Source organism: Octopus sinensis, linkage group LG11, assembly GCF_006345805.1.
Source record: "Octopus sinensis linkage group LG11, ASM634580v1, whole genome shotgun sequence".
Classification (NCBI taxonomy): domain Eukaryota; kingdom Metazoa; phylum Mollusca; class Cephalopoda; order Octopoda; family Octopodidae; genus Octopus; species Octopus sinensis.
In genome coordinates this window covers 75362101-75379370 of record NC_043007.1, presented here as the reverse complement: position 1 = coordinate 75379370, position 17270 = coordinate 75362101, and the positions used below count along the sequence as shown (strand labels likewise).

Genomic DNA, 17270 nt, shown 5'->3' with positions numbered 1-17270 from the left:
CAAGTGCCAGTAAGGCGATGCAGGTAATGATCATGCTCCTTACCTTAGCATTATAATTCAGAAATGAAGTGGATTAGTGTGATAAAAATTGATATGAAGTGAGATATGGTTGAGAGAGAGGAATGAGTATAGAAATCTGATGTTTTCTTTGATTCCACAGGTGGTGGAGTAGAAGTAAGTATGGGAGGGATGAAAGAGAGATGAGAAGATATTGAATATGGCAAGAGAGGCAGCAAATGGTGACTTAGCAGCTACAAATGTTGTGAAAGGCCCAGATGTTGATAAGATATCCCAACATCCATTACTACTCCACCTTCTTTTTAATGTATGTTTCACCCAGCTTTTATCTTTTATCAGGTTTACTTCAATATAGGTGTCACCAATCAACACAGGCCCTAATCATTCCCTTTGTGAGATGCAACAACTTGAAATTGATCTTTACCATTTTATTCCAAATATTCCATTTCCACAGGCCCCATTCACTTTGAGCATCCTTCATATGCAGTACATTGTCTGCTCCTGCACACTACATTTGATTCATCAGATCTTTTCAGTTTGAATGGCAGTTTTTTCTAGCGGTGTCATATGAAATTGTCACCCATAATTATGACCCTAATATCAATCTATTGCATTTCAATCTGTTTTGGGTTTAGGGTTAGAGTTAGGGGTGGGGGGAAGGGTCTCTTTTTTTCTTCACAAATGTAAATAAACCCAATCTGTTTGTTAAACGAGGGGCATACTCATATGGCACAGAATGTTTTTTACCCCAATAGACATCAGTGATTGGTTGAAATTGCAGAAATTGAAGAAAAAAACAGCAAATATCTTACAAACTATAGAATTTTCTCAATAAAGCCAAAAGAAAAAGATGCTTTATAAACACATTCTACCAGTATACGAAGTTTAAAATTTTTTAGTTACCTAGAAATTATGTTAAAAACTGCCATTCAAACCGAAAAGATCCGATTCATCTTATGCCAAGTGTTTTGTTCAGTTTATTTGTTCTTCATTGTTCAGTCACGCTAACATTACTCAACCATCGAAGCATAGTCACTTTATTTCCTTCTAGTTTTTACAAGTCTTCTACCTTCAAAGATCACATCTAGTTGCCCTACAACATTGTATTTTACACACAAACATAATCTATTTGTGGGATAAACCCTTTATTGCCAGATGTAATAGCTCCCTGAACATTTTCCACCCAATCCCTTCTTTAGTTACTCTATTTTCGGAGGATATGTGACATTTTGGCACAGCTGTTTTGGTGCTACATATTTGCAGTTGCTGACTTGACATCAGACATTTTAATGATTTAATACATCTCTTATCCTCTACCCCTCTCTTTCTCTCTGTTTATGTCTGTGAAAATAATTCCCTTTATGTGTCTGAGGAGAGGGAATGTGTTTGTCAATTGTGTTCAATTGACAGATTGATTTGGCTCTCTCACTCTTTCTATGTGTATTTCAAATACACAAAAATTGCTGGTCAAAAATTTGGTGACTAAAAATTGCTGCCACCAAAACATGCTCAGTATCCAGCCAGCCATTCCAAATCATCAGTGTCCAATCCTCTCATTCTAGCTCTCAAAACACCCACCTTCACTATTCATTAACTCACTTATGTAACAAAAGATATTAACTGTTTTCAGGGAGCCATCCAGGCACTTGAGAGAATTTATCTTATCTTTTTTTTTCTTTTCTTTTTTTTCTTTTTTTTTTTTTTTTTTAGTGTTTGCCTCAGTACATCTGCTGCATGTGAAGATGTGAAGTCAACCCTCTTTGTCAACCTACTTGAAATTCCACCACATCTTTTGTGTGTTCAAAAGTTACCTTGGACACTTGAACACACAGTTTGGAATTTCTACTCCTTTTCTCTATATCATACGCTACCAATTCCCCCAAAGTTGCAGGATCCTCTCTTTTCTACTTATTAAAACCTTAATCTTTGCTAAGTTTACTTTAAGACCTTTTTAATTCAGGTTTTGCTTTTGTCTGGAATTTCTTCTCCAAACCTATAGCTTACAAGAGACCCTATTATAATTTACGTAAGTATAAAATGATGCATGTGTATAACTATATATGTACATGTAGCTGTACTAAATAATATAATTCTGGTTGTTGTTTACTTGGAATGCTTATATACTTGAGATAAACAATCAGTATCACAAGCAGACGTTAATCTTGAAAATTCTAAATAAATCAAGTCTGAACTAATTATTTACAAGAAATTATCATTTTCTGAATAATATAATTATCATTATTGTACTCATAAACTGGAGTGTTCAATAGAATTTTTTCATAAAATGTTATTTGCTATAGGTTTACCCAGAGTACAAAATACACAATTACTTGGATAATTCATATAACTTCTATGGAAAACATCACTGAATGGCTGTCATCTACCTTAGAGTTAAGGTACCCAACAGCAGAAATGCATAATGTTCCTAATATTGAACATTACAACTTTACTCCTGTTCAACAAATGTCAGGCATGTGTCCTGCAGAAGATTGTGAGGTGGCGGTAAATTATTCTAAGTCTGATTGTCAAGCAGAAGGATGTCATTTGAATTTTGAAGATCTGTCATCAAAGAATGTGTCTTCTTGTACACCAAAATTATTCTCTATGAAATCTGATGTAGATATACCATCATCAAGTTCATGTAACAATGCTGAAAGTTCTCTAAAAGTAAATGGTTGTTATGGTTCTAATCTAGTAAATGATGATAATATTGGCTCATTAGATATTAATGCGAACTATTTTAATTATGTATCTTTGTTTAATACATCAAATAAAGAGACTAATGAAAAAAGTGACATTATTGGCAAAGAAAGCTTACACTCTGGAAATGGTCAATATCAGAATTTGAATAAATGTCTTCATAAATGTCCTTGTGATAAAATGGTACCATTACCATCAAGTAAAACTCCTACAGCCATTAATTCTAAAGGTGTTCTTACTATACCTCCTTTAATGCATACAGTTAGTCTTACCAATTCTTCTGAGAATCTGAGATCTTTTCATGATGGAGTGGTTTTTAAACCCAGCAGATACTTGCCATATTCAGCAAGAAATATCTCTAAGAAAAATACTCTGGAAAAAATTCCTGAAAGGGTTCCAGTCTCAATCAAAGCACGAAATGCCAAATTTCTTTGTAGTGAGAAAGATTTACGAAGTTGGACAGTTCGAGAATTATTAGAAACTTGTGAGACAATTCAAGAAAATACATTAAATAAAGAAGCATTTTCTGATGGAAGAATGATGACTGGTTTGAAATCTGCTTCAAATTACAACCATTTCAATGCTCAAGAATCATTTCCAGTACAATTTATTAGAAATAATCAGTCAGAATTGTGTGAAGAAAATTTATTCAAAGCAAATTCAAAAAATTTCGATGAAGTGAACAACAGAAATGAGTTATCTTCAGGAATAAATTCAATAGACCCAACACCACCAGAGACATTATCATTTGATTATGAATTTTCAAATCCCAAGAATAACCCGGAGAGACTGCGTCCTATGCAGACTTTTGAAGATTTTGGTTCTCTTTCAAGTAAGTATAGACACTGTGTGTATGCGTGCATGTGTGTTTGTGTGTGTACTCACACACACATATATACAGCTCTTCTAGAGAAAGATTTCTCTGACATACAACTTGCAGTCATAATACTAGCACTCATCTTGAACTGCTTGTCACTGGTCCCTACTATGATGACCAGGTGAGTGGTAAACATGTTGTATAAGCTTTTATTACTTAAATCCAGTGATGTGCTGATGTCTCACTATCATTTCATTTCTTGATCTGTTTTGTATTTTATAAAGTCTTATATGACAATGGTTGCATGGCACGTAAAAAGTCACATCTGTGCACATGCAAGGGTTAAAGAAAATCATAACAATCAAGCTGAATATGATATAGTTGTATCCTCATCATTGAGTGTCCATTTTACGTGCTGACATGGGTTAGGCAACTTGGCTAGAACTGGTAAGCCAGAGAGCTGCACCAGGCTCCAGTCTGTTTTGGCCTGGTTTTTACTGCTAGATGCCCTTCCTAACACCAACTATGTCACAGAGTGTACCAGGTGCCTTTTACATATCCATATATGAAATACAAATAAAAATAGGTGCAGATGTGGCTGTGTGATTGAGTAATTCATTTCCCTTCCTCATAATTTTGGCTTCAGCTTTACTACATAGTACCTTGGGCATGTGTTTTCTATTGTGGGCCTTGGGCTGCTCAAAGCCTTGTGGGTGGATTTGGTAGATGAATACCGAAAGAAGCCCATTGTGTGTGTGTGTGTGTGTGTATGTAGGTATATGCACGCGCGCGTGTGTGTCTTTGTCCTGGCATTGCATGATGGTTATAAGCGAGTGTCATGGTGTCATTTGTTTCCAGTCATCTGTGAGAACTGAATGTAGAAAATCTTAGAAAATTTTGCCTGACCCATGCAAGCACGGAAAAGTGGTCATTAGAACGATGATGAAGTAAAAATCATGCTTGGAATGAATTTAGATTTTATGCATTTGCTGAATGTTAATAAATAGCATGGTCTAATTGGAAAGGTCATTCTGTTTTCCTGGACAGTCTCAGGCTTTTCTGTTGCTGTGTGACAAAACAAAGCATAAACAAGAATTGGTGATGCTTTATTCTAAAAAAATTACAGCAATTTTAAAGGAGCAATGTATTTATATTTTTACTCTGTTTTAAATTAATTCATTTATTACATTCCTTCTAATTTCTTTCTTAAGATGTTTCTGTAAAAATCTACCAACCTACATCAGATTATCAAAAGTTTATGAAATCTAAACATCTTTGTGAAAAGAAGATCCCTCGACCAAAGCATTTTGATTTCACCTTTTTACAAATCAGAAACTTTAAGGTAAGTTGTAAATCGTAAATTTTATTCCAATAGAGTTTATATTCCTGTGAAATAAAGACACCCATAGTTTGATATGTAAAGACATGGTCTAATAGTTAAGGGTATTGCACTCACAATCACAAGATTGTGGTTTCAATTCCTCATCCAGGTGATGTATTATGTTTTTGAGCAAAACACTTTATTTCACATTGCTCAAATCCACTCAGCTGTAAATAAGTAACTCTGCGAATGAATTGGCATTCCATTTAGTGGGGAATGTTGTGGTCTTGGTCACATATACACAATGAAAACTTGGTAACTGATCTCATGCGTCCTAGGACTTGAACCAATAATATCCATAGTGTGATATTATTTAACTTCAAGAATTGATCTATTTGATATCTTATTTATTACATATCACCAAGTGAAAGTGTGTGGCTTAGTGGTTAGGGTATTCAGCTCATGAACACAAGATCAATTCCCAGCATTACTTTATTTCATGTTGCTTCAGTCTACTCAGCTGGCAAAAATGCGTAGTACCTGTATTTCAAAAGGCCAGCCTTGTCACACTCTGTGTCATGTGGAATCTCCCTGAGAACTACATTATGAGGGTACATGTGTCTGTGGAGTGCTCAGCACATGCATGTTAATTTCACAAGCAGGCTGTTCCATTGATCGGATCAGCTGGGACCCTTGTCATTGCAACCGATGGAGTAAGACATATCACCAACATACTGCTCTAATTTTCCATGTTGGCATCAAGTGGGTGTGTCTGCAACACACCTCTTTCCATTTCCTTCATTATCTCATCTGTCAGACAGAATGTTCTTAATTCTGACATTGTTTAGTGTTAATTGACATAGGTGTAGCTTTGGCTGTGTAGTCAAGAAGTTTGCTTTGCAATCACATATTTTCAGGTTTGGTCACATTGGACAGCATGTTTGACAAGTGTCTTCTACCATAGCCCTGTGCCAACTAAAACCTTGTGAGTACATTTGGTAGACAGAAACTGAAAGAAGTCTGTCATATAAATATGTATACATGTGTGTGGTTGGTGTTAGGAAGGGCATCCAGCTGTAGAAATTCTGCCAGATCAGATTGGAGCCTGGTGCAGCCATCTGTTTCGCCAGTCCTCAGTCAAATCATCCAACCCATGCTAGCATGGAAAGTGGACGTTAAATGATGATGATGATGATGTGTGTGTGTGTGTGTTGTTTGTTTGTCACCACAAACCACTACTTGACAACTGGTGTTGGTTTCTTGATGCCCCATTAGGTTAGTAATTCAGAAAAAAAAAAGACCAATAAGTGCCAGACTTCAAAAATCATAAGTACTGTGGATTGACTTGTTCAGCTAAAGCCCTTCAAGGCAGTGCTCCGGCATGGCTGTAGACCAGTGACTGAAACAAATTACTAAATTGTTCCTTAGTCTTTAATCAAGTTACTTTGCAAAGCTTTTAGATTTTATCCTATTTGTACTAAATTTACACAACTGTAGATTGTACAATGTGAATTAAATCATTACCACAAGTTATGATGGTTCTTTCACTGAAACTCTTGTTCAATTCATCTTGGAAAGGAACAAACAGAAGATGACTGCTTAGTATTCTTGAATGCCTACTTGTTCACCAAATTCCTCGCTATGCTCACTACCAAACACCATCTTATTTTTAGGTCTTATATGACTTGGCCATTTACTTATAAACCGTTTATTTACATACACTTTACTACTTTAATTTCAGGGCTCTAAAATCCCAATATCTGTCTATTTGGTGTCACTGTAAAAAATTTTTATGTTGAATTATTGTGATCAGTAGAACCACTTCTAATTCATTCACATCTTTTAAAAACATATCATATTCATGCTTTTTTCTTTAAATATAATGACATTTTAATTTGATGATTTAATAATTTTGTTGTTATAATTTTACAGAACTAATTAGCCAAATATTAAAATTTAGGAATTTTGTACATTGAATTTGTTACTTTATTAAATTTATTAATTTTACATTTTTGATTCAATATTTCTTTAGTATTTTTGCAAAGATGGTAATTTCAAAAGAATAGCAAAATTAAAAGTAATTTTTAGCAGAAAGTAAGTTTTTATATTTGTTATATTTTATTCTTGTGAAATCTTTTACATATTCCTTCCCCCTACCATTCCATTCTCTACCACCTTCCTTTTCTCACCATCTTACATATCCATCTACATTTCTCCTTTCCTCCACCCCCTACTCTGTTATCTTACTCAGTTTTTCTCTCTATTTTCTGCTTCTCTTTATCTTATATGTGACACATTGTAAATAAGTTATGAACTGCAGCTATGTTTAAAGTAAAAAAAAAAAAAAAAAACTAAGGTTGTATACATCCAGACTAAACTAAATATAAGGCAACATAGATAATTTACATTTAATATTTTATTTTTATAGGGGAAATGTTATTTTAGATCTTCTTAACCTTGATAATGTCTGAGTTTAGTGAATTTATATAAAACTGAAAGGTCATAAGTGCATTACTTGAATGTTTAAAATACTCTGCAACTGACTAAAAAATATTAGGTCTTCACACAGACATGGCATTGTGCTGTTAGATATATCACATTACTTTTTTATTTCAACCTACAAAAATGCCATTCTTAATTGAGTCATTCAGTTTATGGAAGATCATAGAGAACGAACTAAAGCTTCTTGGTTTGTAAATATCTTCTGTACCCTGGCTACCTTACAAAGTTTTTCTTCTCTATCAGTTTGTCTGATACCCCTGGAAACAATTGCTTACATTGGCTACACTACATGGAATTCCTGCCTATTCCTTTTCCGCATAGTGTGCAGAGCCACTTTCCAGGTGGCGACAGTTTTGTCTTCTTTTCTGCCAACTAAAACTTTTGTTATTGCTAGGTTTACTGAAGTTGCATAGCTAAGAAGTTGGTGTGGGGAAGTCTGCAGTCTTTCTGTATAGGCCTGTAATAGGAAGCATGTAATGTGTGTGTGGGGCTGGGACAGCAAACTCAATATCTACTCTGGGCAACGTACTTTCTAGCTATGCCACTGGTTTGCTGTAAGAATCTTTTGATTCTAGGCTTTGCTTCCACATTTAGAATTTTCTTCTCTAATTCTTCAACAGATTCAGAAATGAAAAGCAGATCAACTGTATAGAGAGGTTCCTGTGAATGAGCTGGCCTTAGCTCTTCTGATATAGTCTGAAAAAACTTCTATAAACAGGAGGAGTCTGAAAACTGATCCTTGTTGGACACCTATTTGCATGCTAAATTCATTGCTAATCTTGTACTGAATTTTATTAATGGATTATTTCATTAATCCTTCAGCATTTAAACTGGCCATATCCAGCCCAAATAGTCAACCTGTTTTATGTTCAAATCGGCCAGATTTGGTGTCTTACACTTCATTCTAAAAATAAACAATCCCATTATTGAAATCTTGAAACAATCAGGTAATGCATGATTATTTCAAAATAATGTGAATAAATAAGCATTGCATTTGACAGTAATCTTAATGCTAAAAGGTTAAACATTTCTTTTATATTAATTAGATCACTTTCAGGACATTGTTATTTTGATAATTGTTTTATTTAAGGAAATTGGTGTACGAGTTCCAAGTGGGAGAAACAGCTGATTCCTCTGGCAGTAATACAAAACACCTAGCAATCATTGAAGTTGATTTCCACACCATTGTGGCAATATGGGGCCAAGAAGATAAATTCCGTCTCCAAGTAAAAGTTCCTCCTCGTATGCATATGGGTACCCGCTTTTGTAAGAAGAACCAAAATAGTTCTGTCCAAAATGTTCAATATGACCGTTGTCATACAACAGACCTCACTTGTGGGGAATTGTATCGGATACCTTTTCATTATGTGAGTGAAATAATTACTTTTGTTTTTGATTGTATCTAATTAAAAGGTTGTTGTTTAGTCATAAGTTGGTTCACATCAAGTTGACCTATAGTCAGAGGTATTCCAGCCATGAACATCTTATTTTACAATAGTGTATATGTTGTGTGGATAATAGTAATAATGGTACACGCCTCCCACATAACGAGTGGTATATGTTAGTCACTATAAATAGGTGACAAGGAATTAACGAAACTCACAAAAGTTTTTTGTGCGAATTCTATGAAAGAAAAAAAATTCATTAAATTATGGAAAATTTGTTAGCCTTTTTGCTCGAGTTGCAAAACCAGCAACAGTTACAACTTCAAGAACAACAACAGAAGCAACAACAATAAATGCTGCAACTAATGAAAAATAAGTTGTCAGAAAATGCTGAAAATATGTTCTTGCTAGATTAATTGTGGTCTTGATAACAGTGTTTAAGTACAAACCAGATGAAGATGTTATTGAAAAAATCTTCAGTAAGGCATAGGAGTGGCTGTGTGGTAAGCAGCTTGCTTATGAATCACAAGGTTCCGGGTTCAGTCCCACTGCATGGCACCTTGGGCAAGTGTCTTCTACTATAGCCTTGGGTCGACAAAGCCTTGTGAGTGGATTTGGTAGACGGAAACTGAAAGAAGTCCATCGTATATATGTATACATATATATATGTGTGTTTGTCCCTCCAACATTGCTTAACAACCGATGCTGGTGTGTTTACGTCTCTGTAACTTAGCGGTTCTGCAAAAGAGACTGATAGAATGAGCACTAGGCTTACAAAGAATAAGTCCTGGGGTCGATTTGCTGCCCCACCCCACAACACCATTGCCAAAACAGAACTGAAGTTGGTACAGCGGTTCACTTATCTTGGAGGTACTATTTCATCAGATGCGAGTATCAACAAAGAAATTGACCACAGACCTGCAAAGCAAAGAAAGCATTTGGCAGACTGTATAAGCATGTGTGGAACAACAAGCATCTTAAGATCAGCACAAAAGTCAGCATCTATAGGGCCGTCATTCTCACAATGCTCCTATTTGGCTCTGAGTCTTGGGTCCCCTATTGCTGTCATCTCAGGCTCCTCGAATATTTTCATCAATATTTGCATCACCAACAGTGAGGTCCTTGAGTGAGCAAATATCACTAGCCTAGAAGCCATTTACTTGAGACACTACTGCGTTGGGCAGGGCATATTGGCAGGATGAGAGACCACCTCTTACCCAAGATCATCATGTACAGTGAGCTCACTGCAACAGGAGGGCAGCAAGGAAGTATTACAAGGACTGCCTGAAGCAGTCCCTTAGTGTTTGTGACATTGATTAGCATGAGTGGTCCACTCTAACAGCTGACTGCATCGCTTGGCGCCATACCATCAGCAATGTTGTTTCCTCCTTTGAGATCTCTCACAGTTTCTCTCTTGAAGACAAATGTTAGAGATGTAAAAATAATGCAGCTGCATCCTGAGACCCTATACAACCAAACCCCTGTCATCACTGCAATTGGATATATCAATCCCACATCCGCCTTATCAGCCATGAATGAGCATGCAGATAACATGGACAACAAACATCCTTCCTAATCTTTGTCAGCGAAGCAATGCCAGGAGATATATATATATATAAAAAATAAAAAAGAGTGAAAAAACTACAGAAGGCTTGTGTTATAAGCTTAAAGAATATATTTAAGTTGTTATATTAGAAAAATGTTTTAAAATTTTCTGTATAGTAACAGTGTTTGAAGAAACCTATGTTACTATACGCAAAATTTTATAGCATTTTCTAACATAATGACTTAAATATATTCTTTAACCTTATAACACAAGCCTTCTGTAGTTTTTTCACTCTTTTTTATTTTTTATACATCCAACCATGTGCTTTCACACACCAACTCTCTCACCTTTATATACAATATATATATATATATATATATATATATATATATAAGCAGGCATTGCTGCGTGGTAAAAAACTTGCTTCCCAACCACATGATTTAGGGTTCATTCCCACTGTATGGTGCCTTGGGCATGTATTATCTAGTGTTACCTTGGTCCAATCAAAGCCTTGTCAATGGATAGAAACTCAAAGATGGAAACACAAAGAAACTAGTTGTGCGTGTGTGTGTGTGTATATATGTCTATTTGTGTGTGTCTTTCTGTCTGTATTTATCCCGCCACCACTGCTTGATGACTGGTGTTGGTGTGTTTGCATCCTCATTACTTAGCAGTTTGGCAAAAGAGGCCAATACAATAAGTACCAGCTTTGAAAAAAAAGTACTAGGATCGATTCATTAACTAAAATTTCAAGGTATTGCCCCAGCATAGCTACAGTCTAATGATTGAAAAGATAAAAGAAAAAATAGATATATGGTGTAAACATTAAGCACTCAATACATACTTGAGGGAGAAACACATTATCAGTTGTGCAAATCTGTATGCAATGTGAACCTGCACACAGTAGAGATATCTACAAATACTTGCCTATTTTGTTTATTTTTCTTTCTAGATCCAGCTACGTTCCATGTCTGTGAACAAGCTGTTAGCTTGTCTTTCACAGTTCAGTCCACAATTTGAATTAATGTTGCGATGTCCATTTATAGAAACTTTCATGAAAATGCTCCCTCAACAGAGGCCAGAAACCTCTGATTACATTCCAGGCTGCTATGGTGAAGTACTTTCTTCTACTTGCCAAAATTCTCAAAATCAATGTAAGTGGCAATATCATTTTTCAATTTTTTTTTCTTAGATCAAAACTTCATATCATAAACTATAAACAAAGAAGTTATAGACATGACGGCGTATTTAGGAGCTCACTTTGCAGTCATGTGGGTTTAGGTTCAGTCTCACTGCATGATACACCTTGAGCAAGTATCTTCTCTTCTTCTATAACCCCAAGTTGATCAATAACTTGTGAGGGAGAGTATGGTAGACAGCATCTATGCAGAAATTTGTATGGTTACATATATCATCACCACTTTTTTAACATCTTCTTTTCTATGCTTGCATGGGTTGGCTAAAGTATGCTGAGGTAGATTTTCTATGACTGGATGCCCTTCCTGTTTCCAATTCTTACCCGTTTCTGAGAAAGGTAATATTTCCCCCTTGGCCAGACATGTTTTCATATTAGACAGGAAACAAACAACATTGCTTGTTTGACAATGGTGCTCATTTACAACTATCATGTGATGTCAAGACAAACCCTATACACATACCTATATATATATATGAGAGAGAGAGACCCCCTTTGGTCATAAATGACCATGTGATTGCACCTAAAATGTTCCTCTTCGAGACACAAATCCTGGCAAGGTTGTTTGTGGAAAACCAACAATCATCCATGCATACCAGTCTCCCCTCTCCACGTCACCAATGTTATCCAAGAGAAAGGCAAAGGCCAATACAGCTTGGCACCAGTGATGTTGCAACTCATTTCTACAGCTGAGTGAACCGGAGCAATATGAAAATAAAGTGTCTTGCTCAAGAACACAACAAGCAGCCTGGTCCAGGATTCAAACTCACAACCTCACGGTCGTAAGTTTGATGCTCTAACCACTGAGCCATGCACCTTCACAGAAGCAGAAAATAATGGCTGAGATATATATGTACACACGCGTGCGCACACACACACAGAAACTGAAAAAAGCTTGTCATATAGTGCATGCGTGCGTACATCTTTTTTTCTGTGTTTGTCCCACACCACTGTTTGACTACTGGTGTTGGTATTTACATCCCCATAACCTTGTAGTTCAGCAAATAGAGATCAATAGAATATACCAGGCTTGAAATAAAAATAAGTATTAACATATGTTGATTAATTGAAAGAGAAGATTGATTTATGGCAAAAAATATTCTTTTTCTTCATTCTAGAATCTACTGTTTATCTATTACTTGTTTCAGCTATTGAAGCATTGCCTTGTTGGGACACTGCCTTGAAGGAGTCAGCTGAATAATTCAAGTTCAAAACTTATCTTTTTAAGTCTGGTACTTATTCTATCAGTCTCTTTATGGGGATACAAACAAACCAACATCAGTTATGTGGTGGGAAAGACAAACATACACTCAAAGACAGACACACACATATTTGTATATATATACGCAATCTAATTTTTTGTCTACTAAATTAACTCACAAGGCATTGGTTAACCCAAATCTATAGTAGAAGACACCTGCTTGTTATGCTGCACAGTGGGACTGAACCCAGAACCATGTGCCATGTGGTTGCAAAGCAAGCTTCTTAACCACACAGCCATGCCTGTGCCTGGCTAGGAATCTTTCATAGATCTTTTCATTTTTCTCTGGGATAATCAAAGTATAAAACTGACATGAATTAAGTTTTTCTGGGTAAAACAAATTTTAAGACATACTGTTTCACAATAAGTTTTCTGTTAGTGTATAACTATTTTTTGATAACTGTTTTAAATTTCGTCATTGTTTTTCTTTTTTTTCAGATGTTGAATTTTCTGAAAATATGTCAGAATGCTCCCATCATATGGATTCTTCCAAAAGTAGCTGCAAGGTAAGTTATATGATATATATGTGAAATTTTTTAAAGGTTTTATCATCATTTAACATCTGTTTTCCATGCTATCTTGGATTGGACAGTTCAAACAGGAATTGGTGAACTAGAGGACTGCACCAAGTTCCAGTGTTTGTTTCGGCATGGTTTCTATGACTGGATGCCCTTTCTATTGCCAACCACTTTACAGAGTGTACTGAGTATTTTTTTTTTGTTTTTTTTTTTTACATGGCAAATAGTAAATAACTTATAGTTTCTGAAATAGCATTATAATGTTTATTAGTAATTTAACATTGTGATAAATTTCAACCCAAGATTACAATAGAAAACACTAACGCTGATATGACTGTGTTGCATATTTCATGGGATTTATAAGTTTTCTACATCATGTGACTCTGTTTGGTGGTCAGGTGATCACTACTATTTAAGATAGTGACTTGGATGTCATTTGTCTTGAAGATTCCAATATTATGGTGAGATTACAATACAAGCTATTCAATTACAACTTCACTAGTTATGCTGGTTCACACTTGAAAGAAATGGCTCAGTATGCTTAAAATGTATTTTGGGTAGCTGCTGCCTTCAAGACAACATTCCAATAACTGAAACAAATAGGATAAAAAGTAGATTCTAGAATGAAGAAAAAGACAATGTTTTTTGCCATTTATTGAACAAATTTCCAGTCATAAATCAATCTTCTCTTTCAATTAATCAATATATGTTAATACCTGTATTTAAAAATATTTACTATGTTTTCTGTAACCATTCACATCCTAATAGGGTTAAGTTTACCTTTCAAACATTTTAGATCAACAGAATATGTTGCATATACACGTTACATTTTATCTTTAACTTGTTTCAGTTATCAGACTGTGGCCATGCTGGGGCACCACCTTGAAGAATTTTAATCAAATAAATAGACCCCAGTACTATATTTTTATTTTAAGCCTGGTACTTATTCTATCGGCAGGAAAAGAATAATTTTATACATACATATACACATATGCACATATACAAGAATAAACACTGGTACAGCAGTGATCAGATAAAGTTTTTATTTGAATTCAATATAAAAATGAAAGGAAAAGATACAACATTGATATGGTTGCATTGCATGCTTCATATGATTTATGTATATGCTTATTTGATCACATGACTCAACATAAGGGTCAGATGATCAGTATTATATAACATGGCTACTGGTTCAATGGGGAGAAATTTGTTATTGAGTTGAAGAAATCTTTTTGAAGTACAGAGCCTCTTGCAACTATGGCTTTGTTTTGGATAAATACTTTACTGTGGGATTACATTATTGGGCTTTAAATAAGTATATTGCAGGAACATATAATATCCGTTCATGGCAATGGTGCCAGAGGCACATAAAAGGCACCATTCGAGTGTGATCGTTGCCAGCTTCGCCTTACTGGCACTTGTGTCCCATGCTAGTAGGGTGCTAAGAGCACCATCCGAGCATGATCGTTGCCAGAGCGGCTAACTGGCTTCCGTGCCGGTAGCATGTAGGAGGCACCATTCGAGCGGGATCATTGTCAGCATCACCTTACTGACACCTGTGCTGTTAGCATGTATAAAAACATTCGAGCGAGGTCGTTGCCAGTACCGCTTGACTGGCCCCATGCTGGTGGCACGTAAAAGCACCCACTACACTCTCGGAGTGGTTGGTGTTAGGAAGGGCATCCAGCTGTAGAAACTCTGCCAGATCAAGACTGGAGCCTGGTGCAGCCATCTGGTTTACCAGCCCACAGTCAAACCGTCCAACCCATGCTAGCATGGAAAGCAGACATTAAACGATGATGATGATGATGATGGCACTGCATGATGGAACGTAACCTGGGACCATGTGGTTACAATACCAACTTCTTAATTACACAACCCTGTTTATATTTTCAAAGCATAATTTTCAAATTTGAATTATTTCTATTTGTGAGGTTTAATAATTCAGAATAATCATTTAAAAAAAAAAATCATTGTAAACATTTTTGAAGTACTTTCTTGTATTTGATGGCTTACAAGATTCCCTTTTCTCCCAAATGTCTCAAAAAATCACTTCAGGTTCTATACAGAGTTGGACCTATGTTACATGCTTTAATGCATTAAAACCTTTTTTTTTTTCTCCTGAATATGTACTGTTGAAATTGGGGTGTGTGTCTAATATACACATTTGTCTTTTATGCCACTAAATATGGTGAATGAAACGTAAATTGCAGATTTTAAATGATATCTATTTATTCCACAGATGTGCTCTACCATGGTTAAATCCTTTGATGATGTCTAATGTGAAATCAGAAATATTCTCATTTCTTTAAGATTATTATTTACATTAAGCATCAGATGGTATCTATATACATACCAATTATTATTTTGCTGCAAACAAACACTACCATTCATTATGAAATATAAAAAGATTGGTTTTGTTGTTCATTTTCCAAATTAAAAATCAGAATATTTTGATATTATTTTTTTTCTTTACAAAAACAAAGAAAATATCACTGCTTAATTAGTAAAATTTAATTATCTTGCAAGGACAAGAATGAAATATTGCCAGACATTTGATGAAAAACTGCAATATTGTTTGAAACTGTGTTTATATCTGAATTTACCAATTTGTTATTGACAGATTCCTTGCCAATAAATACTCTCTTCAGAAAACATTTGTTGTTTAATTAATTCCATTCCAAAATACAGATTTTCATTAAAATATGATTTTGTGTAATTAATGTTTTAAATCATTGAGTTCTGTTGACCAGATACGCAACTAATTATTGTAAGAAATATATAATCGATTGAACCGGTTTTAGTACATAACTGGTACTTAACAAATCAATGGGGCTAGGGAACCATTGATAACAGATAACTAAGGCTTGAAGTACTCAGACACCGTGAGGAAAATAAGGAATCATTAGTTTTACAAATGCACAAGTTATGTAGCTTAAATATGTTGGCCTTGAGGCTTAAACCATTCTTGCCATATGAGTTTTAAGAGGTTTTATATGTGGAAATCTTTAAAATTGAATATAAGCAAAATTTTGGTTATGGGCAAGATATTCCCCATCTCTACAATACATGGTTACTCAATCTGCTAGGATAGCAACTAAAACTCCCTCCTATCACACTACAAAATTGATGTACACATCAAACAATTTGTTATCTATCCTAGACAATTCAAGTCTAAAGTTTGTGAGAAAACTATATAAATCTACATTATATTTTGCTTTTAAATACTTCAAGAGGCTTATTTTTTAAAATTAGTAATTTATGAAAATCTCAAGCCAATTTTGAATGATAGAAACATTAGGCTCTGCACAAGTCAGACTGATGTGGTCATTTGTGATTTCCGTCTTTTTATGTGCCAGTGAGACTTGGATATTAACAGCAGAACTAGAAAAAAAAAAAAAGGTGTAGGAGTGGCTGTGTGGTAAGTAGCTTGCTTACCAACCACATGGTTCCGGGTTCAGTCCCACTGCATGGCACCTTGGGCAAGTGCCTTCTACTATAGCCTCGGGTCGACAAAAGCCTTGTGAGTGGATTTGGTAGACAGAACCTGAAAGAAGCCTGTTGTATGTATGTATGTGTGTGTATGTTTGTCCCCCCAACATCGCTTGACAACTGATGCTGGTGTGTTTACGTCCCCTTCACTTAGTGGTTTGGCAAGAGAGACCGATAGAATAGGTACTAGGCTTACAAAGAATAAGTCGAGTTGCTCGACTAAAGGTGGTGCTCCGACATGGCCACAGTCAAATGACTGAAACAAATAAAAGAATAATGGAGATGAGATGCTATGGCTGGTTCATATGTATTCATACAGAGAGCATCTGAGAAATGACGGAGTAAAGATGAGACTGACCCAGACTATTGGACCACACAGGGATCTGCTGACAATTGCAAAGACAAGGAAACTGAAATGTATGGCCATATCACAAGAAGCTCTGGTCTTACAGAGACAACAAAGGGTGAATATATATCTGTCTACCAGATATATATTCACAAAAGTTGTAGATGTC

General features: G+C 35.4%; 1 protein-coding gene across 1 annotated transcript; it reads left to right on the top strand.

Moving 5' to 3' along the window:
* Nucleotides 1–2708: 2708 nt before the first annotated feature.
* LOC118765290 lies at nucleotides 2709–15932 on the top strand. Its single transcript, XM_036507008.1, has 7 exons — nucleotides 2709–3550; nucleotides 4747–4877; nucleotides 6889–6950; nucleotides 8449–8725; nucleotides 11242–11443; nucleotides 13184–13251; nucleotides 15506–15932. The coding sequence occupies exons 1-7, from the start codon at nucleotides 2899–2901 to the stop codon at nucleotides 15542–15544; spliced, it is 1431 nt and encodes a 476-aa protein (XP_036362901.1). The 5' UTR covers nucleotides 2709–2898; the 3' UTR covers nucleotides 15545–15932.
* Nucleotides 15933–17270: the final 1338 nt, after the last annotated feature.

Excerpts from the sequence above, each read along its gene's own strand:
- LOC118765290 (XM_036507008.1), top strand. The coding sequence starts at position 2,899 with ATGGTACCATTACCATCAAGTAAAACTCCTACAGCCATTAATTCTAAA. Across the intron at positions 3,551-4,746 it reads AGATTTTGGTTCTCTTTCAA|ATGTTTCTGTAAAAATCTAC; the intron begins GTAAGTATAGAC and ends TTCTTTCTTAAG. Across the intron at positions 13,252-15,505 it reads CTTCCAAAAGTAGCTGCAAG|ATGTGCTCTACCATGGTTAA; the intron begins GTAAGTTATATG and ends TTTATTCCACAG.